This window comes from Myotis yumanensis, unplaced genomic scaffold (genome assembly GCF_028538775.1).
Source record: "Myotis yumanensis isolate MYYU_CA2020_CCGP unplaced genomic scaffold, mMyoYum1.0.hap1 SCAF_11, whole genome shotgun sequence".
Classification (NCBI taxonomy): domain Eukaryota; kingdom Metazoa; phylum Chordata; class Mammalia; order Chiroptera; family Vespertilionidae; genus Myotis; species Myotis yumanensis.
In genome coordinates, this window is record NW_027223762.1 from 9,762,831 (window position 1) to 9,783,569 (window position 20,739).

The 20,739-nt window shown below is 47.6% G+C and overlaps 2 protein-coding genes across 4 annotated transcripts; one reads left to right on the plus strand and one right to left on the minus strand.

Annotated features, from left to right (window-relative positions):
• Window positions 1-986: 986 nt before the first annotated feature.
• FKBP1B (FKBP prolyl isomerase 1B) lies at window positions 987-11,953 on the plus strand. Of its 3 annotated transcripts, none has more exons than XM_070428767.1 (4): window positions 987-1,027; window positions 5,855-5,902; window positions 9,082-9,194; window positions 10,642-11,953. In XM_070428767.1, the coding sequence occupies exons 1-4, from the start codon at window positions 1,006-1,008 to the stop codon at window positions 10,768-10,770; spliced, it is 312 nt and encodes a 103-aa protein (XP_070284868.1). In that variant the 5' UTR covers window positions 987-1,005; the 3' UTR covers window positions 10,771-11,953. The 3 variants fall into 3 exon arrangements, with proteins under 3 accessions (XP_070284868.1, XP_070284866.1, XP_070284869.1); XM_070428765.1 differs by lacking the exon at window positions 987-1,027 and adding an exon at window positions 1,546-1,697; XM_070428768.1 differs by lacking the exon at window positions 987-1,027 and adding an exon at window positions 1,546-1,697 and having other exon boundaries at window positions 10,597-10,730.
• Window positions 11,954-14,446: 2,493 nt separating this feature from the next.
• On the minus strand, window positions 14,447-20,087 carry SF3B6 (splicing factor 3b subunit 6). Its single transcript, XM_070428382.1, has 4 exons — window positions 19,840-20,087; window positions 15,904-16,022; window positions 14,878-15,016; window positions 14,447-14,709 (listed from the first exon to the last, which is right to left on the minus strand). Exons 1-4 carry the CDS (start codon window positions 19,867-19,869, stop codon window positions 14,620-14,622), a joined length of 378 nt encoding a protein of 125 aa, XP_070284483.1. The 5' UTR covers window positions 19,870-20,087; the 3' UTR covers window positions 14,447-14,619.
• Between the last annotated feature and the right edge of the window lie 652 nt (window positions 20,088-20,739).

Here is a 20,739-nt window from a genome sequence, read left to right on the forward strand (position 1 = left end):
GTTTTTGGGGTTTTTTAAAAAAAATGTTCTTATCTGTACACAAAATATTGTGCATTCCATTGAAGCCACTCCACTGACCTGTTCCAGTTACACACCCCTGTTCTATACGTACCCCAAAGTGTTGGCCCATGGCCATATGGACTAATGTGTCACTAGGCTTCTTTGGACCGAGTTACACCCCTGGGAGAATGTGGGCCACACCTTGGAGCAGCCCGTGGTGGGTTTCAGATCCTGAGCCTCACGGAACAGTTGATCATCATCTTTCTTGGACAACACAGCCAATCCTCTTTCAACGATGCCGATAGCCTGCCCTCTCCTCCGTAACCCCCGGGAGGATGGGGAAGAACACCTCCAGGGCCTCTCCGCACACCTTGCTCAGGCTCTTCTCCCCAGGCCGATCTTCCAGCGCCACGTGTTAGAATCATACCTTCACATCATTGTTGGAACAATGTAGCCAAGAGTTAGAAACAAAAAATTTAAAGTCCCATTCCTTCTTTGAGCAAATGCTACTTCTTCCAAACGTCTCTATAGCAATGGTTCTCAACCTTCCTAATGCCGCGACCCTTTAATACAGTTCCTCATGTTGTGGTGACCCCCAACCATAAAATTATTTTCCTTGCTACTTCATAACTGTCATTTTGCTACTATTAGGAACCGTCATGTAAATATCTGATATGCAGGATGTATTTTCATTGTTACAAATTGAACATAATTAAAGCATAGTGATGAATCACAAAAACAATATGTAATTATATATGTGTTTTCCGATGGTCTTAGACGACCCCTGTGAAAGGGTCGTTCGACCCCCAAAGGGGTCGCGACCCACAGGTTGAGAACCGCTGCTCTATAGACTCCTGGACCTCCTTTGGGTGGAGGAGGAACACAGGGTCGAACTCATTCATTCATCCCCCCAGCGCGGATCGCTCCACGCTGTACGCGTCCCTACCCATCCCAGTTTTAGTTCCTCCAGGGCAGCGATTGTCTTCATGCAAATGGTTTCCCGGGATGCAGTTCTTTGGCTTGAAAGGTGGGAATCCACCCGTGCGTGGGGCAGAGCTGCCTGGGATAGTGAGTAGGAACTTAGAGTGGGTGGAGAAGGGTGGGCAATGAGCCTTCCTCCCTCTCACTCCACCCCACACTCGAGCTTGCGCCTGCAGAGCCAGGCAGCCCAGCTGGGGCAGGTCCCTCTCTGGTGCTTCCAAACGTTCTGAACCCCATTGAGTGAGCCCCACTAGTTAGACTTGGTTTCGTTGCTGGCCTTCCCCTAGTGTGTGGGAGCAAGTAGATTCCCAAGAGATAAATCTGGGTTGAAGGGATGGATGAAGGGATGGATATGCAGGTGAGCGGGTGGATGCGGGAAAGCCTGCGTGCCTCCCGCAGCATCCTCCCCGTCTGCGGGTCCGCGATCCTTAGCCTGGCTGGGCTCCAGAGCCGCGGGTCAGGGTCGCTTGCCCGGGGCCCCGCCCCGGCCGACCCCACCTTTCCTCGCCGCCCCTTCCCGTGGCCCCTCCCCGCGCAGGTCCCGACTCCGCCGCACCTCCTCCGGCTCTGCAGTGGCGGCGGGGAGGCGAGTCGGAGCGCCAGCGGGATCGGGAGCCGGAGCCGAGCCGGGGTCGGGGCAGCAGCGGGGACCCTCGGAGGCGGGGCCAGTGGGACCGCGATGGGCGTGGAGATCGAGACCATCTCCCCGGGAGACGGTACCGGGCGGCGGAGCAGGGGAAGAGGACGGGTCCCGGGCGGAGCCGGGCGGGCGGGGATCTGATTCGGAGGCGGGTGGAGGGCGCCCGAACGGGGGGAGGGCCTAGGATGGGGGCCACCGGAGGAGACCCCGGGCGGGATCGTGGGAGGCTTAAGAGCCGGTCCTTGCTGTCCTCTGCGCCGGCTCGCCCGGGGGAGCGCAGGCGGAGGCGGGAGGCGGGGGTCGGCAGCCGCCACCGCCCGGAGGCCGCAACCCCCGCGCCGCGGCGGGAACGCTCGGTTACCGGCTGCCGCTGATTTCCCGGGGCCAGGTGTCAGCTCCGCTGCTCCTGCCCTGCGGGGCGAGCTGTGGAAACGGGGAAGGACAGGCTGTGGGGTCTCTGCCGGGGCAACTCCCTTCTAACGCGCCCCGTGCCCGGCCTGCGGTCGGTCGGCCCGCGGCCCCCTGCGGGCTGGGCGGCGCGGCGCGGTGGGGACCCGGCCCGGCTGGAAAGGGAGCTGCCCTCCCCGCCCCTGCATCTCGCTGCGTCCTCCCCGCCCCACTCCGCCTCCCCGCCAGCCTGTCCGCTCCCGCGACTCTCAGTCGCGGCTGCAGACCGATGGCCTTGAGATGGAAGGCTCCAGCCCGGACCCCGACCCGAGTCCCCGGGGGTCCATGGACCCAGCTGCGGCTAAGCCTCTACCTGGAGGCCCCACCGGTACCAAGTCCAAAACAGAACTCGCTCTCCTCCGTGTTCCTTGTTCTCCGCCTCTGGGATTAGCGCTGCCGGGCGTCACCCTCGCACAACTGGGTCTGCATGTGCCAGGAACAGCGGGCTATCCCTTTATTTTTTCACCAAAACTTAATGCAGACCGGAGCCCCCATTTCCGCAGGATTTGACCGGCAAGGACACCCACCCTAGAGACCGGAGGGCCCTGTGGAAGGTGGTGGTCCCTAAAGTCCCAGCTCTACCCAGGATCACGGGCGGGGACAGCTCCCCCACAAGGGAACCTGGGTGCTGCCTCCAGGAAGCATGTCCCTGAGGCCTGGTGGCCTCCAGGCAGCCACACAGCTCTGCTGGGGACTGGAGACCTCGCCTCCCTTCCCAGGCTCAGGCAGAGTTTCCTCTCCTTACCCACCCTCTCTGGCCAGTGACAGGAGCATTTTCTCTTGAGGAGGATGAGAGTTTTAGGAAAGCCTGGAGATCTGGCTTCCTGCTCTCAGCCTGTTTTAAACCCTGAGTCGTCCTAGCCGATCTGACTCAGTGGGTAGAGCATCGGCCTGCGGATGGAAGGAAGGGTCCTGGGTTCGACTCTGGTCAAGGGCATGTACCTCGGTTGCAGTCTTGATCCCCAGCCCTGGTCAGGGTGCGTGCAGGAGGCAACCATGTCTGTCTGTCTGTCTGTCTCTCTCTCTCTTCCCCTTCCTTCCACTCCATCTAAACACCAATTGGGGGGAAAGGGGAGAGAATCAAATAAATGGGGAAAACCTCTGGTGAGGATTAACAACAACAGAAAATAAATAAAACCCTGGGTCAAGGAAGCACAAAAGGGCCCGCCAACCACGCTGTGTGTAACCCAGCAGGGGAATATGCAAATTCATATTTCAACACGTATGCCCACGCAGTGCTGGGATGCCTGTCTTGATGAAGCCTCACACCAAGTTCTCTCAGGTCCTTCTGCTGAGTATCTCCAGGCTCTGTCCCCCGCCCCCACCCCTTGGTTCAGGCCTCCCTCATCGCTCACCTGGATTTCTGCACAGCCTCCAAGTTACTGCTCCTCCCACCTCCAGGCCCACTTCCCTGCCTTCCATCTGGCTCCCGCCTCACTCCGACTCCTTTTCTACAACACAGCCTTTTTGACCATGACCCTCCCCAGGCATAAAATATTTAAGCGAAACTTCCATCTCCTTCTCCAGGTAGATGGTGAGATTACCTTTTCTTTTTCTTTTTTTTTAAAAAATTTCCTTTTTCTTTTTTAAACCTTCATCGGGGATATGTTTATTGATTTTGAGAGAGAGAGGAAGGGAGAGAGGGAGAGAGAAACATCAATGTGAGAGAGAAATATTGATCGGTTGCCTCTCATATGTGCCCGGATGGAAGATCGAACCCGCAACTTTTTGGTGCACAAGGCGATGCTCCAACCAACTGAGCCATCGGCCAGGGTGAGATAACTTATTCTTACCGTCCATAGTAGAGTATAGTCTCTCATTACCAGTCCCTACCCCCACTACCAATTTTTTCCCCAGTTTTAGCAAGCTGCCTGGAAGTTGTTAAACACACACCAGCTATTCAGCAAATATTTGTTGAATATGGACTGTGTGCTGGGCCCTAGGGTTACAGCAGTGAACCAGACAGGACTCCCACGATGCTGACTCTACGCCTTTGAGTGTGTGGTTCACTCTTCCCAGATGATCTCTCTTTATTTCTTCTGGCAAACTACCCATCTCTTAAGATCCCAGTTTAACCATTATCTTCTCCCAGATGCTTTCCCTGACACCCAGTCAGTTGCTCCCCGCTGTGGGTTCCCATAGAGTCCTCTAGGTGTTGGCTCAGCCGTTAGCCCTCCTAAGGCATTGTTATCCAGCCTCCTGGCTTTACATTCCACCCAAATTGATACCTCCAGTGCACACTCTCCATCTGCCTACTTGCAATTTAAACTAAGATGTCTAATAGGCATCTCAAGATTGCCACCCGCATACCTGGGTTGCGGGCTTGGTCCCGGGTGGGAAAGCAGCTGATCAAAGATTCTCTGTCATCACTGATGTTTCTATCTCTCTCTCCCTCTCCCTTTCTCTCTGAAATCAATAAAAAATCTTTAAAAAAGATTGATTTTTTAAGCTAATCTCAGCTAGCATTGTGCTTGACTTCTCCTTCTCCCTCATCCTAGACCCCATCTCCACCCTTTAAGCTCCGCTTCCAGAATATATCTCCTATCTCTTTGGCTCTCTTCTCTGCTGCCACCACATTAATTCAAGCCATCATTGATTTCCTGTCTGGATTACTGCAACAGGCGCCCGGCCGTCTATCCTACACACAGCAGCCAGAGTGATCTTATAAAATCTTAATTCAGATTATGTCATTCTTGCTTACAGCCCTCCTGTGGCTTTCTGCTGGACTTAGAATTAAACCCAGCTCTGCAAGCCCTGGCACGGCCCGGCTCCTTCCCACTCATCTCGTCCTCCCGTCCTTCTTTCCAGTTCCTGGCCTCCTTTCTATTCTGCAAATGCACCGATACTTTCCTGCCTCTGGCTTGTGCACTTACTGATCCTTCTTCCGCCGTGGTTTTCCAGCATTTGCTCATCCTCAAGTCTCAGCTCTTTTTTTTTTTTTTTTTAAATATATTTCATTGATTTTCTACAGAGAGGAAGGGAGAGAGACAGGGAGCCAGAAACATCGATGAGAGAGAAACATCAATCAGCCGCCTCCTGCACATCTCTCACTGGGGAGGTGCCCGCAACCCAGGCACATGCCCTTGACCGGAATCGAACCCGGGACCTCCCAGTCCGCAGGCCGATGCTCCATCCACTGAGCCAAACCGGTTTCGGCAAGTCTCAGCTCTGAGACGCCATCCTGGACCACCCTTTCTAAAATGGCCTGCCCACTGTCTCTCTCTTTAATTCATCTTTAGAGAACTTATCACAATCTGTGATTATCTTGTTTATTTGAGGATGATTAGTCCCCCTCCAAAAAGAGTGGGGATCTTGCCTATATGGTTTACTGCTGTATCCCCCAAATCAGGTCCTGGTGTTTGATAAATATTTGTGAATGAGTGTGTTTATTCATCTTTGATCACAGTCATCACCCTGCCTCAGAATCTACTTATTTATGTGTCTGTTTCCCTAACTTCATCATAAGGTCATACATTGCTCTGTTTCTGGAATCTAATCCATGCCTGGAACATAGTAGGGGGTCAGTGAAGGCCTGTGGAATAGATGAGGGAAAGTAAAAGGAGCAATCAAAGTGAGGAGAATAACCAGGAGAGAGTGGAGTTGAGGAACCCAAGGAAATCAAGTTCCAATCAAGGCCAGAGAGGTGATGTGGTTAATCTGGCTTATACAAGGCACAGAGCCAGAACTAGGGCCAGGGTCATCTTCCTGGTATGGACATTCACACCCAAATGTCCCAGGTGACTTTTTCTACCTTATTTGTTCATCTGCCCTCATGTCTCCTTGCAGGAAGGACATTCCCCAAGAAGGGCCAGACGTGTGTGGTGCACTACACAGGTAGGCCTTGCTCCCCTAGCCCTCATCAGACTGCCCTTCCCAAGGTAGGTCTCTCCTCTAACACTCCTCTCCAGAAACATCTGCTCCCCTGAATCAGGCCCAAAGCCCACTATTCCCCACTTCTCCCAGCCAGCCTTGTGGGAATGAGGAAGGGGGCTTGCAAGGTTAACCCCTCCCCACTTATACCAGCAAGTCATCCATGGTTCCTCGCCTCTGTGTGGGCAGAGTGGAGCCCTGGCCCTCCTGGTTCTGTTTGATAGCTGGAAATCCCTTTGTACAGCTCCGAGAGCCCCGACCATCCCTGCAGACTTCCTTTGCATCATATGGTGTTATTAGAGGAGGGTGGCTTCCTCAGGACTTTTTTTTTTTTTTTTTTTTTCAGAAAGTCTTTTCAATTCAGCCTACTGTTATTGAGCACCTACTGTGTGCAAAATGCTGTGTTGGGCACTGGGGTTGTGGGGGGTGGGGAGTGGGAGAGGGCAGACAAGTCATGCAAGGCCCTGGTGCAGTGTAAGGGGTGGGATGACAGCATTGCTGTGGGAGCCAGGGGAGGGGCTGCATCCCTGCTGACCCCTCTGGGATGGTCTGTATTGGAAGGGCAGGTGGGCTGTGAACATTCTAGATGGAGTTCCTGAAGACTGCTGGCAGGAAGATCACAAGCAGGTGTTTGTTCCAAGGCAGGGGCGGTTGGGGGGGGGGGGGGAGTGCTCTGCTATGTGACCTGCTTCTCAATGGAGAAAACCTGATGACAGCCACTTAGACAACAAGGCCAGTTTAATTCCTAAGATGTATGGAAATGGGGCCATTTTTTAGCAGTTCTCTGGGCCAGTGTGAAGTGCAGGTTAATTCTAGACAGATACTGGGGATATTTTTCTCAACTGCTGTGTTGCTGGTCGCTGACGTCAGTGGCTGGAGCTGTGTTTTATCTCCCAGGGATGTGGCCTAATTACCGTGAGTCTTCTGGGGTCTCTGACCCGTGTAATCGATTTATCTGTCCTACATGTTGCAGACAGATCTGTACTTATCAAATTACTGAAACCACAACATCTTTTTGCAAAGACTTTTCACAATATATACAGAGAGCAGGCAGCATGCATTAAACACTAACATCAGCTAGGAGTGGCTCTGGCTTGAGGAGGGACTATCTCATCACGGTAGATGATGTGGGACTTTATCGTAAATATTTTTTATTAAATATAAATACAGTAGAGAACATAAATCTAAAATGTACAGCTCCATGAAATTTTTCGAAATGATCACACTCAGGTAACCACCACACAGATCAACATATGCATTTCCTGCACCCCCCGGAGTCCCCCTTCTGTCTCCTCCCAGTTACCACACCTCCCTGAAGACAGTGTCCTGACTTTTGTTCGCATGGATTGGTTTTGCCTGTTTTTGAATGTCATATAAATGGAATCAGAGTTTATTCTTGTGATAATCCTCACCCAAGGATATGTTTATTTTTAGAGAGAAACATTGATAGGTAGCTTCCCATCTGCGGCCCACCAGGGATGGTATCTGCAATATATGGTGTATGGGACCACACTCCAACAAACGGAGCTACCTGGCCAGGGCTAGAGTGTGTACTCTTTTATGTTTGGCTTATTTACTCAATATTATGTCTGTGAGATTTATGCAGAATGGTTGTCCTTTTCTATTTCTGTACCATTCCTTGCCTCTGTGTTCATTATGTGAATACTAGAGGCCGGGTGCACTGCTGTGGAGGCGGGAGAGGCTCCTGCCACCGCTGTGCTCGCCAGCCAGCCGTGAGCCCAGCTTCTGGCTCCACAGGGGGAGCGCACTGACCACCAGGGGACAGCTCCTGCATTGAGCTTCTGCCCCCTGGTGGTCAGTGCACATCACAGCGACCGGTGGTTCCACCATTAGGTCGATTTGCATATTAGCCTTTTATTCTATAGGATTATATAGGCTACTACACATTATCCTTTCTATAGTTGATGGCCATTTGGGTGGTTTATAGTTTTGGGTTATCATGAACAGTTTTGCTTTGAACAGCCTTGTAAGATTTCTTTTGATCCACATCTGTACCCATTTTGGCTGGCTATATACCCAGAAGTGGAATCGCTAGGGCATAGGGTTATGCCTGCTCAGCTTCACCAGATACTGCAAATAGCTTTCCAAAGTAGTTGTGCCAATTTCCACTTCCACCTGCAATGTTTGAGAGTGCCAGTTCTCCTGCATCCTCATCAACACTTGATTTTATCAAGTTTTGTTTTGTTTTTGGACCACTCTGGGTGCCCAGTGGTATCTCATTGTGAGTTTGAGTTCCATTTCCTAAAGACTCATGAAGTTGTGTCCTAACTGGTTTGGCTCAGTGGAGAGAGCGTCGGCCTGTGGACTGAAGGGTCCCAGGTTCGATTCTGGTCAAGGGTATGTACCTTGGTTGTAGGCACATCCCCAGTAGGGGGTGTGCAGGAGGCAGCTGATCAATGTTTCTCTCTCATTGATATTTCTAACTCTCTATCCCTCTCCCTTCCTCTCTGTAAAAAATAAAAATATATTAAAAAAACAAAACAAAACAGACTCATGAAGTTGAGTACCTTTTCATGTACTTATTGGCCATTTGGATATCCTCTTGCCTGCTTAAATTCTGACCATTAAAAAACATTAGACTGTCTTTTGACTTATGAAGTTCTTTATTCTAGATGAGTCTTTTGTTGGTTATACCATTTCAAACATCTCCCATACTACGGCATGCCTTCTTATTGTTGTCATATTTTTAACAGAAGGTTTAAGTGCAGAGGTATTTGAGAAAGTTGTGACCTGAATAGGACATGGCGGGGAAAGGGAAGTGGAGAGTAGAGAGAGGGTTATCAGGCAGGTAACAGCCAGATCCTGAAGTACGAATGGAGCAAAGACCCGTTGGAGGTTATTCCTATACACAAGTGAGACAGGATGGAGACTCGGCGAGGCCCCAGGATGGTAATAGAAATGGAGAAAATAGGCGATTCCAAAGATAGGAAGGACTTGTTGATAGGCTGTGTATGGGATAAGGCAGAGGGAAGAGTCCATGTTTCTTGTTTGGGCAACAGGACCGATGGGGAAGATTGGAAGAGGTTAGTGCAGAATAGGAAATCCATTTTAGATGCATTGAGCCTGAATTGGCAATTGACTCATGACCACACCTCTTTTCCACCTTATTCTCGTTTTCACAGGAATGCTCCAAAATGGAAAGAAATTTGATTCATCCAGAGACAGAAACAAACCTTTCAAGTTCAGAATTGGCAAACAAGAAGTCATCAAGGGTTTTGAAGAGGGTGCAGCCCAGGTAGGATGAAGATCCTTCTTATAGGGGATCTGAGGAGTCGGGATCTGAGCTCAACACTAACCCCACCTTATCACAGACCACTACTGCACACCATCTAGTTTCAGTCCTGGCTTTGTCCCCGCCCTTTTTGTTGCCAGCATGACTCTTTTGTGTCAGTGGGGGCTCTTATATCTCAAGCTCATCCCCTGGGTTTGATCAGAACTAAACTAACTGGGGGGCTTGTGAGCTACCAGCTATCCCTGACCAAGGCAGCAGAAGAGTTGGGGTAGGGTAGGCCAAGGTGGACTTTAAAATAAAAAAAAATGCACAATTTCAGACTTGCAAAAACATTGCAGGAATAGTAGAGTTCCCATATGTTCCTTACCCAGCTTCCCCAAATGGCAACATTTTACATAATCATAGTACAACTAGAGGCCCAATGCATGAAATTTGTGCAAGAGTAGCCTTCTTTCCCCCGGAAGCCGGCACTGGCTTCCCTCTGGCACCCGGAACTCAGGCTTCCCTCCAGTCGCCGGCAGGCACCTGGGACCTGGGCTTCCCTTATAGCCCCGGCTTCGTCCAGTCTAATTAGCATATTATGCTTTTATTATTATAGATGATAAAAATCAGGACATTAATATTGTTACAATACTATTAACTAATCCATTAAAATTTTTGAGTCAGATATTTAGTATTTAAAAATCAGTTTATTCACATTTCACCAAGTCTCACTAATGCCAGGCCGGTCTTTTTTTTATTGATTTCAGAAAGGAGGGAGATGGAGAGAGATAGAATCACCGATGAGAGAGAATCATTGGCCGGCTGCCTCCTGTACGCCCCACACTGGGGATGGAGCCCCCAACCTGGGCATGTGCCCTGACCGGGAATTGAACCATGACCTCCTGGTTCATAGATTGATGCTCAACCACTGAGCACACTGGCTGGGCACCAGATGGGTCTTGATGACTGCTGTGATGAGCCCTGTTCAAGCTCTGCTTCCTGGGTCTGTGAAGCCATCTGATGCTCCACTGTAGTTATCAGCCCTCTCCACCTTGCTGTGGCTCTAAGCTCAAGTTCTCTAATGAACTGCCTGCCACCTACTTGAGTGTGTGCTGTACATGTGCTTTAGACACCCTCTTTAGGAAGAGGGTGGGAACAATTATGAACAATAGAAGTGTTTGGGCCGTACACTAATTGATAACCAGCAGTTTATTGGATGAATGAATTTGAGACTGCTTGGTGGAAGTTACTGTCCCACAGTCAAGTTTCTGCTCTTCTGAGGCAGAATCTGTATGTGTTACAACATATTTTAACATGTAACATATATGTGTGCCATGCATAAAATTCATCTCAGATTTTCAGTTACCACGAGGATGGTTTGGGAAAATGCCATAGTTACCTTACTTTTTTCTTTTAAATCAAGCTGGGTCCTCTTTCTCCTCTCCCCACCTGCCCCCATCCCTGCTAGATGAGCTTGGGGCAGAGGGCGAAGCTGACCTGCACCCCTGATGTGGCGTACGGAGCCACCGGCCACCCCGGTGTCATCCCTCCCAATGCCACCCTCATCTTTGACGTGGAGCTGCTCAACTTAGAGTGAAGGCAGGAACTTAAGGCGGCTGGAGATGGCTGCTGCTCACCCTCCTAGCCTGCTCTGCCACTGGGACGGCTCCTCCTGCTTGGGGCTCTTGATCAGTGTGCTAACCTCGCTGCTTCGCGACATTATCCATCCTCTCTGCCCAAGTTGCTCTGTATGTGTTGGTCACTGTTCACACGCATCTTTGCTTGAGGAAACTTTGGTTGCAGATCAAAACATTTCAGGTTGTACATTTTGCGTGATGCATGTAATAGCCATTCTTGAGAACAGAACACAGATTTCTTGTTTGCACAATCTACACTGCCTTACCTTCACTTAAGCCAGACACATAAGGTGCTCAGACACGAAATGTACATGGCGTACACAGAGGGACTTGAGCCAGTTACCTTTGCTGTCACTTTCTCTCTTAAAAATTGTTGGCTGCTGACTTACAAACTGTCTTCTTTGGAAATGACATGTAAAATAAAGGCTCTGTGCTTGACAAATTCCTGTCCATCCTTATTGTAGATAGGAAGTACTTGAAGGACCACATAAGCCAGTTTCCCTTGGGAAAAATAATGGAAAGGAGCCTTCCAAGTAGCTTGGAAGTTGGTTATTACTCCAGGAGAGAGAATAAATATAATAATTACAATGTGAGTACTGTACATGCTGAGCCTTGTTCTGTATATTTTAAAATAAATTGGTCACTGATCCTCTAAGCAGCCCTACAAAATAGGTATTATTTGCCACTCATCTCACAGGCTCAAGTCTCCTCTGAATAACTAAAAGAATATATTGTGTTCAAATCCCGTAGCCTAGCATCAAATGTGGGATTCCAGCACTTTGGGATCCTGCGATCTGTAGTTGTTCGGACTTAAAGGGATGAGCTCCCTTCACCGAGATGGAAAAAGAACATTGTGTGTCTGAACAGATGAAGTGTGGTAGGCCTTAGAGCCACACTCTAACTCACATTAAGTTACTTTTGATAAGACTGCGATTCTGAGATTGTTTTCACATTAACTGCTGAGTTGCATCTAGATTTGTTCTAACTTATATTGGGAATTACTTAAGAGAAGAAACTATGTTTCTGCATCGTTTCCACATATACTGTTTAATTTAATCAACATTAACTGTAACTCACGGGAGTTCTCAGGTAGGTTTTAAATCAGCCTGCTTACTGGTGTGCTCATCACAGGAGCCTGGGGCAATATGGCTAGGAGATTTCTCTTTTAGTTGGCATAGTTTTTAAATTTAGTGAGGAGTATTCTGTGAGCAATCTCTTAATTTGAGATTGTTAAGACTGAGAAGGGGCTGGGGACAGGTACTATTAGTTTCCTTCACAGACTCATGTCATATACATGATGTGGGGGGGCGGGGTTTCATCATCTTGGTTATTACTTCATCTACCCTTTTGTCTCCAGGAAGTCCTGGCTGTAGTCCTCTGCGGAGGACTGAGAAGTTAAAAGAAGCAGTCTTTAAGATGGGGAGATGAAATGAGAAAGGGGCTGCACTGCTTTTAATCACCCAGTCCCTGGGTTCACTTCTACTGTGGAACTAGGCCAGCTAGAAGGGCTGCATTCACTCCTTTCTAGAGCTTTCCTTGATAACACAAATGTCTATGATAATTTCTGAGAACTCAGCCTGTTTTCTCATGTGACACCAATAGGATAACGAAAAACCACCGGAGGTGACCATTAGGAGTCATATAAAACAGCAGTCACCAACCGGTGGTCTGTGGACTACTGGTGGTCCGTGAGGTCCGAAATGTTGGCGACTGCTGATATAAAAGATCTCGGTCTAGAGTATGTATAGCACAAGTGTTAAAAGGAGACACTCACTAAGAACCAACACAAACATAAAAAACTGCAAATACCTACTGGCTAGCACCTGGAAAGGACATGCCAGGCTTCGCAGGTCCCGCTCTACTGACACTCTTAAAAGATGATGCAGAGAATCATGATACAGTATGCTCACAAGTCTGGACATTGTCCCGAGAGAGCCACTGAAAGTTGTTAAACAGGACAGTGACGATGAGCTGTCATATCAGTCATTTTCAAACTTCTGGTTAACACATCCTCGAGTCATACAACATCTTTCTCAGAAACTAGAAATTTAACCTCGAAGAATGTAAAGCAGCTCTGGCAGACGTGTGTGTACATACATTGGCACGGACACAATCATTCCTTGCATCCTTAAAAGCAGTCTGAAAAACTGAGCCTTCGATGTCTGGTACAGAGGGTGAATTGTAACTGTATCCTCAGCATCTTAGCATGCACAGACCTGGCACTGAGCAGGTCCTCAATATTTGTCCACTAAATTAAAGTTCTTATATCTTAACTAGAACAGGCCACAAAATTGCCAAACAGTTACAGAGAATTTTAAAAAATCTTAAGATCATGAAATTCAGCCAACAGATATAAGAAACCAAATGATGGACTGGCCATAATTGTCAATAGGAATTTCCCCTTGATAATTTAAAACAACTACACTATTGGCAAGCCAGTCTGCCACTTAGACACATCATACTGTAAGTCTAATTTGTTTTCCCTGTACAAAAATGTCTTTTAGAAAATTATTTTTACATTTGTAAATACCTAAAGGCACATCGTGCGTTACAATAATTGATATGGAATTCACAAAAGCTTTCATAAGAAAATTACAGCTGTGGCTCCTTTGTCATGCCTGTCCTCAGAAATGACTCTTACAGTGCTTTCAAAAAGCACTCAGACATAATAAGAAGACAATTATTTCTTCATTTTCAATAGTAGGCTTTGAGAAGATAGTACAAAAGATATAATAGCCTGTTTTCTTAAAGTAATGATAGATTTCAAAGCTAAGTGCGTTTAAAAGTAGAATAGATGCTCTTTGTCCAGTTAAATGATTTAGTCCTTGTACCCTTCAAGTTGGTTTTGGGTTATAGTTTTATATTTATATATATGTACAATTAGCCCATGTTTTTCCATTTGGCTCGTGCCTAAACTATCAAAAGAAAATTACAGCTAACTCCTCCAGGCTGCCAGACTATGATGAATGTGGCAATAACTATACTATTTCCATGCCACGAGAACTCATGATTATAAGGATAAGCATCACATATTTTTGTATAGCAAAAATATACACAGACACTTATTAACTAAACAGAAAGACATTAATAAAATCTCACACATGAAACAACCAACACTACCCAAGCTGCTTGCTCTCAAATTTCTAACAATGTGCTGTTGTTTGGCCATTTCTAGAATAGACCTCTGTTCTAAACACAGGGTACCCATATCAACGAAGGTCTTTTGGTTAACTGTAAAGTATTATTCACATGTACTGGCATGGTTAATAACTGGTTGATGTTACAGCAACTTCTTAATGTAAGCTTTTTATTCATTCAACCAACATGATGAGCTTTGATTTCCTTATCTGCAAAATGGAGATACGACCTTCCCTGAGTTATTATGAAGATTTCATTATTAACAGCCATTCAATAAATGACGACCCTCTCGCAAGTTCCCTGATGCTAAGCTCTGGACTGCACACTGGCGGCATTAAGAACACAAAAAGCTCTCTGCTCAAGAAGCTCAGTCCCTAGGACCACGCACCCCCATAGAATTCTTGAGATGGTTCAACTGCTATTCCCCTAACCCGCCCCCCCCCCCCCCCCCCCGCCAGTATCAAACAGGATGGGAAAACTCAAGAGAAAACACTGACATGTTTTACAAAAAGCTGCAACTTTACTAACAATATATTCTAACATGTATCAAGGTTTCAGGAACGAAATTCTGAACCTCAAGAAACTGCAATACTCAGTATTAATTAAAAATCAAAAAAGGGTAGGGTGGTGATTCATGGGTTTTCAGTCCAAAATAAAAATGCAGAAAAAGTTTACTTCGGTGGATCTGTATTGATGCCATATTTCTCCTTGAGAAGCTTCAACTGTTCTTCCTTCTTCTTTGTGTCCATCTTCTGAAATGCCTGAAAATGTGGTAAGTGCCAAAGTTAAGTTACCAATCTATAGTCAAATGAATTCCACTAATAGCACCAGCCAGAAAGGAGCGCAGAGTACCCATCTCCCCTAAGGGTACAGTTCTGCAGCAATTCCTATGTGGGCTCCCCCCATGACGAGAACTGCGCTATACTTACCCTGTTGGCATTATAGTACAAAACCACGAGGTATCTGTTACAAACATTGAATCCAGACAGGTGATCACATGCATTCTTGGCATCAAAGATGTCCTCATAGACCACATAAGCTGTTCCTCTAGTTTCAGGTGTGTTCCCCCTGCAGAGTTGAATCAGACTTAATTAAACACATATTTACCTGAAAACCATTAGAGGAAATAAACCTTATGGAAGGGTATGCTGGATAACCCTGTAATTTCTTGAATTAGATAATTTTTGTTTTTAAGTGAAATAGCTATAGGTTAAACTTACTGTTATGTCAAGAATACTTAAAAAAAAGAATACTAATATAGCTGCTAAACCAATAACAGCAAAAAACTAGTTTGAAACTTTGACATAATCTTCATGTTCTACTTCTCACACTAAGAACCAATTTTCAGTCTTACACTGGAAAATACAGTATTGAGGAGTGATGGCTCCTATTAGTCAGCTATGTCTGAATGGAGTTTTTCTTAAAAAAAAAAATAGTTATTTAAAAAAATATTTATTTTAATTTAAAAAGCAGATCAGGGAATGGGTTCCCTATACTTTTAAATCTTCCACAGGAAGCTGTAGTTGAAAAAAAATCATTTTCCTCGGTTACTTTTATATCCCTTTACTCAGTTTATTCAGAAATTCTGCAGTCAGTAAAAGAGACAGTGAAGATTGTTGAAAAAAATTAGAGTTAATGCATAGTTTTTGACTTTATAAATAGCAGGTGTACAATAAATGTTAGTTCTTTCTTCCCTTCCAGACCCCTCAAACTATTCATGCTCTCAGTAACTTCACAATTAGTTGGCTCTCATTGAGCTGGATCCTAAGGGCCTCGGTAGGTATTTCCCCCTTGCAAACAACAAACAAACAAACAAAAAAAGGAAAAAAATCTCATCTCCCTGACTTCAATTAGCCTCAGAGGCTTTCAGGCCCCCTTGTCAGCTATAACTCCAAGGTTATAGATTACGCAATCATTTTATTTAAACAACATTTCGAAAGTTTCAGTAAACTCACACTCTGATTTGACGAATAGGTCCGTATTTCCCAAATATATCATACATTTCTTCAGCTGTGATTTTGTAAGGCAAATTTCTTATATACAAAATCCGATTTACTTCAGGTGGAAGTCGAATCTGAAATGAGAAACATGTATTGTCATTATAATTAGGAGAAAGAATGCTACCATTTAAAAAAAACTCTCATAGTGAACAAGAAATTCTCATAATAAAAAATAATAAACAAAAAAAGCCAAGACTAAAAATTATAATCTGCTATACTGAAAATGGCATACTCTTTGGAAAAGCAACTGGGCACTGATTATAGGGAAGACTATTAGTAGGAATAAGGGGTTACTACAAAACCCAGGATTTCAGTCAATGCCTTTATCATTTATTTAGATTTGATTGCCAATACGACTGGTTTCTTTTATCCCTCAGGTGAGCAGTTTGCTTATGTACTGCCATCACGACAGAAAACAAAATACTTATTTGGCTTCCTTTTCATTCATTCAAAAATATTTACTAAGCACCTTCTTTTTAAAAAAAAATAAGTTTTATTGATTTCAGAGAGGAAGGTAGAGGGAGAGAGAGATAGACACTTCAATGATGAGAGAGAATTACTGATTGGCTGCCTCCTGCATGGCCCTATGCGGGGACCCAGCCTGCAACCCAGGCATGTGCCCTTGACCAGAGTCGAACCCGGGACCCTTAAGTCCACAGGCCAACACTCTATCCACTGAGCCAAACCGGCTAGGGCTACTGAGCGCCTTCTTTACATATACACCAGGCTAGTAGTATTAGGGTTACACAGTGAAGGAGGGAAGACAAGGTTTCTGCATTCCCCAGACTTAGTAGCTCTCTATTATTCTATCTTGCTCTCTTTTTCTTCCTCCGTCAAGCATCTGGAAAGAGGAAGTCTACAGTTACTGCCTCATACTCTACTTCACTGATACTCACCAATGTACCACCATGTAGCTTCCAACCCAAAACGCTGATGCAAGTGCTTTTACTCACTAACACTATTTACTTGCAGCGTCCAATTCACATCATACTTAACTTCCCTGAGCCTCTGGCACTATTGACTATGTCCTGCTTGATACTATTTCCTTGGCTTTCTCCTAACTCTCTGGCTAGTTAGTTCTTCTCAGTCTTTTTTGCCATTAAAATATGCTCTTCCACAGAGTTTTATCTTTAGACTTCTTGTCTTGACCCTTCACGTGCACCCCCCGCCCCCGAAACTCTACACATCTCTTCACCACACACAGGATTTCCACATTGAGTGGATAACTCTCAAATGTGTATATCCCACCAGATTCTGTGCTCCTTATGAACAGTTACGTAATAGTCATTAATTTGCTCACTACTTATTAAATTGGCAACTATGTCAGGCACTAAGCTTTGTTGTATAAATCCAAAAATATACCTAGTCCCTGCCCTCAATCTAGTAGCGGTGACGAATGGTAAACAAATAAGTACAATAAAGTTTAGATTTTAAGATTCAAGGATAAGCCGAAACCGGTTTGGCTCAGTGGATAGAGCGTCGGCCTGCGGACTGAAAGGTCCCGGGTTCGATTCCGGTCAAGGGCATGTACCTGGGTTGCGGGCACATCCCCAGTAGGGGATGTGCAGGAGGCAGCTGATCGATGTTTCTCTCTCATCGATGTTTCTAACTCTCTATCTCTCTCCCTTCCTCTCTGTAAAAAATCAATAAAATATATTTAAAAAAAAAAAAAAAAGATTCAAGGATAAGTTCAAACAGATGATTAACACTGTCCATCACATAGACTTCCCTAGTAAATCTGCTTTCTCCAACTGCAAGCCATTAAATCACACTCTCTTCTCTCCTCACACTCACCACCACCACCCCCTCTAGTATCTGAGCTGGGCTGGGCATTCTCCTCCCTGCCCATCCTGAGAGAGGACCGGGGCTCTTGCTTACTGGGAAAAACAGGTATTGCCGGGAGCCGGTCCATCCTTGCTGCTTGACACAGTCGCTGCAGAGAAGAAACGTCTGCACAGCATATGTTTCAAGGGACCTGGCGTATATGGCATACTGTTCTTAATATGTTTGCTCCCCTTCTTGGCGCTATGTGTTTTAACCAAAGTCACCTCTCCGGGAAAGGTTGTTTCCCCAGGTAGGAATTTTTCCCTGAGGTTAGGGAGGGGATACAACCCCTTAATTAAGTGCCAGGCGGGTAGTTAAGCTACATAATCTTTACTCCCTGGAATGGAGATAAGAAACGCCCTAACCTTTGTAATAGAAATTGACAGGATTAAAATCGGCTGGTATAAATACGGATGTAACAAGACAATAAACGTCAGATCCTAACCAGAACCTAGCCAGAGAACATGGCAAAAGACCCTGGACAGAACCTGGCTACAGAACTTCACTGGAGAACCTAGACAGAACATGGCAAAAGAACCTGGATAGAACCTGGCTAAAGAACCTGGTTGGAGAACCTGGAGAAGCTGGATGGAGAACCTAGTGAGAGAACATGGCCACAGAACCTGACTGAAGAACCTAGACACAGAACCTGGTGACCGAACCTGGCTGGAGATCCTGCACAGAACTTGGCTGGAGTTCCTGGCTAGAGATCCTGGCTAGGCTGCTGATCAACTGAATGCTGCCTCCGTGTCATTCCTTCTTTGCCGACTCCGTCCACACCTTTGGGGACCCCTGGACCCGCTGGGGTTGGACTCCAACAAGGTATGACCAAATGGTAAACACTTTATATTTACGTTACCAAACCTGCCGACCTACATTCATCCATATGCACCCGCTTTCCCTTTCAGTACCATGCCAACCCCTCATCCACTCCAAACCGCCTGAACCTAACCCATCTTCCACTTACACCATCCGTTTCTCCCACTTACTAGACCATCGTCCCCACTGGCATACAAAGACACCTTATGCCACACATCTCAAAAAGGAAAAGCCAGCCATCAGCTAACTCACCTTCTCCCTGTCTACATGCAAACCTGTGGAAGGCACTGCCTCCACTTTCTTAACCTCCATCCTCGATGTCATCCCTCCACTACTGTTTTCGCCCACGGAAGTGAAAATCACCCAAGTCACCCAAAGTCTCCATTATCTGCCCTCATCTTACTATACCTTTCAGCACCTTAGAGTTGAACACTTTTTGGAGATTCTTTTTTTTTAGGGTTCCATAACGCCCCCCTCTCTCACGTAAGGGTGTAAGCAGCCGGGCTTTTTGTTTTATTTGCCGCTGCATCTCCAATACCTAGACTTGTGTCTCGCACCTGGTAGCTTTTCAATTACTATAACTGATGAATTGTTTCCTATCTCGCAAGTCTGGTACATCGTAGCTGCTTAAAAGTGTTGTTGAATTAAAACGGGAAGGATCCGCCCAGCCGCTTAGCTTAGCTGGTTACAGCGTCATCCCAATACGCTGAGGTAAGATCGCGGGTTCCGCCTCCGGTCGGGGCACATACAAGTTTCAAACAGGACAGCATAGGTAAGTGGAACAACAAATCCATGTTTCTTTCTCTCCCCTTCTTCTCCCCCACAAAAAACCAATGAAATAAATAAAAAATTAAATTAAAAAACCCATGAAGGGTCCAAAGAGCTCCGTGATGAGAAGACTCTCAGGCTCTCGTCGCCTGTTGGCCATTAGGTTATTTATTGGGGACTTATCTGTGCTATTGGCCTTTAAGCCGGGAAGATGCAGACGCCAGGCTGAAGGCGAAGCTACAAAGGCTGTCGGGCTAACACTATCGCTGACACTAGGAAGGGACCGAAGGAAAACTCCCCAAAGGGGTGGGGGCGGGGATGCGGCTCGAGGAGCAGGCCAGGCTGAACTTCCCTCCGACAGCACGGTAACGCCTGGCTTCCCCGCCCTGGGGACGGAGAAGGGCCGGGAATGCCCTGGTCCGCGCCGCCCCGAGTCCACAGCGAGTCCTTCCCTCCTCGGCAGACATCCCCGTTACTTACGTTCGCTCTCTTGGCCGCTTGCATCGCCATCTTGGCGGGCTGATGAGGTTACCGCGGCAAATACTAGAATTCCCCTTATTCCTCCGGAGCTCGCTCAGCTTCCAGCTCAACACGGCCTCAGACGCGGGACATCAACACTCAGGCTCCGCCGGAAGCGGCTATAACGCGCAGGAACACCGCCGTCTCACGTGCAGACGTGCTGACGAAAAGACTCCGGGCAAAACGAGCCCGAGTCAGCAAGGAGGCCGGAAGGTTGAAAGGCGAGGGCTCGAGGCGCTTCCGGGAACCGCACTGAAGGGGGCGGAGCCTGGGCTTCAGAAGGGGCGGTGTTCCTGTCGGCGGCCCTGAGCGGAGGAAGTTGGCGGAGGGGGCGGGACCTGAGGAGAGTGACTAGAGCTTGGGCTGTTCGCAGTGCGTTCTGGAAAGGGGCAGGCCGGACTGAATTCCCCGGCTGCGGGGCGCGCGGCGTGCGGGGGATGTGTGCGGGGTCCCGGGCCCCTGGCAGTGCTCCGCATTCGGACCCCGGCGCAGCCCCTGGAGGTGAGCGTCTGCTGACCCGGCCTCTCCGCTAATCCCCTCCGCGACGCTTGCCCTGTCTCCCACTTCATCCCCGCCCCGCCCACCCATCTCCCACCTCGTCCGCGCCCCGCCCATCTCTTCTCCCACCTCCTCCGCGCCCCGCCCACCCCACTCCCCGCCCCCCATCTCCCACCTCCTCCCCGCCCCGCCCACCCATCTCCCACCTCCTCCCCGCCCATCCCATCTCCCACCTCGTCCGCGCCCCGCCCATCTCTTCTCCCACCTCCTCCGCGCCCCGCCCACCCCACTCCCCGCCCACCCATTTCCCACCTCCTCCCCGCCCATCCCATCTCCCACCTCCTCCCCGCCCATCCCTTCTCC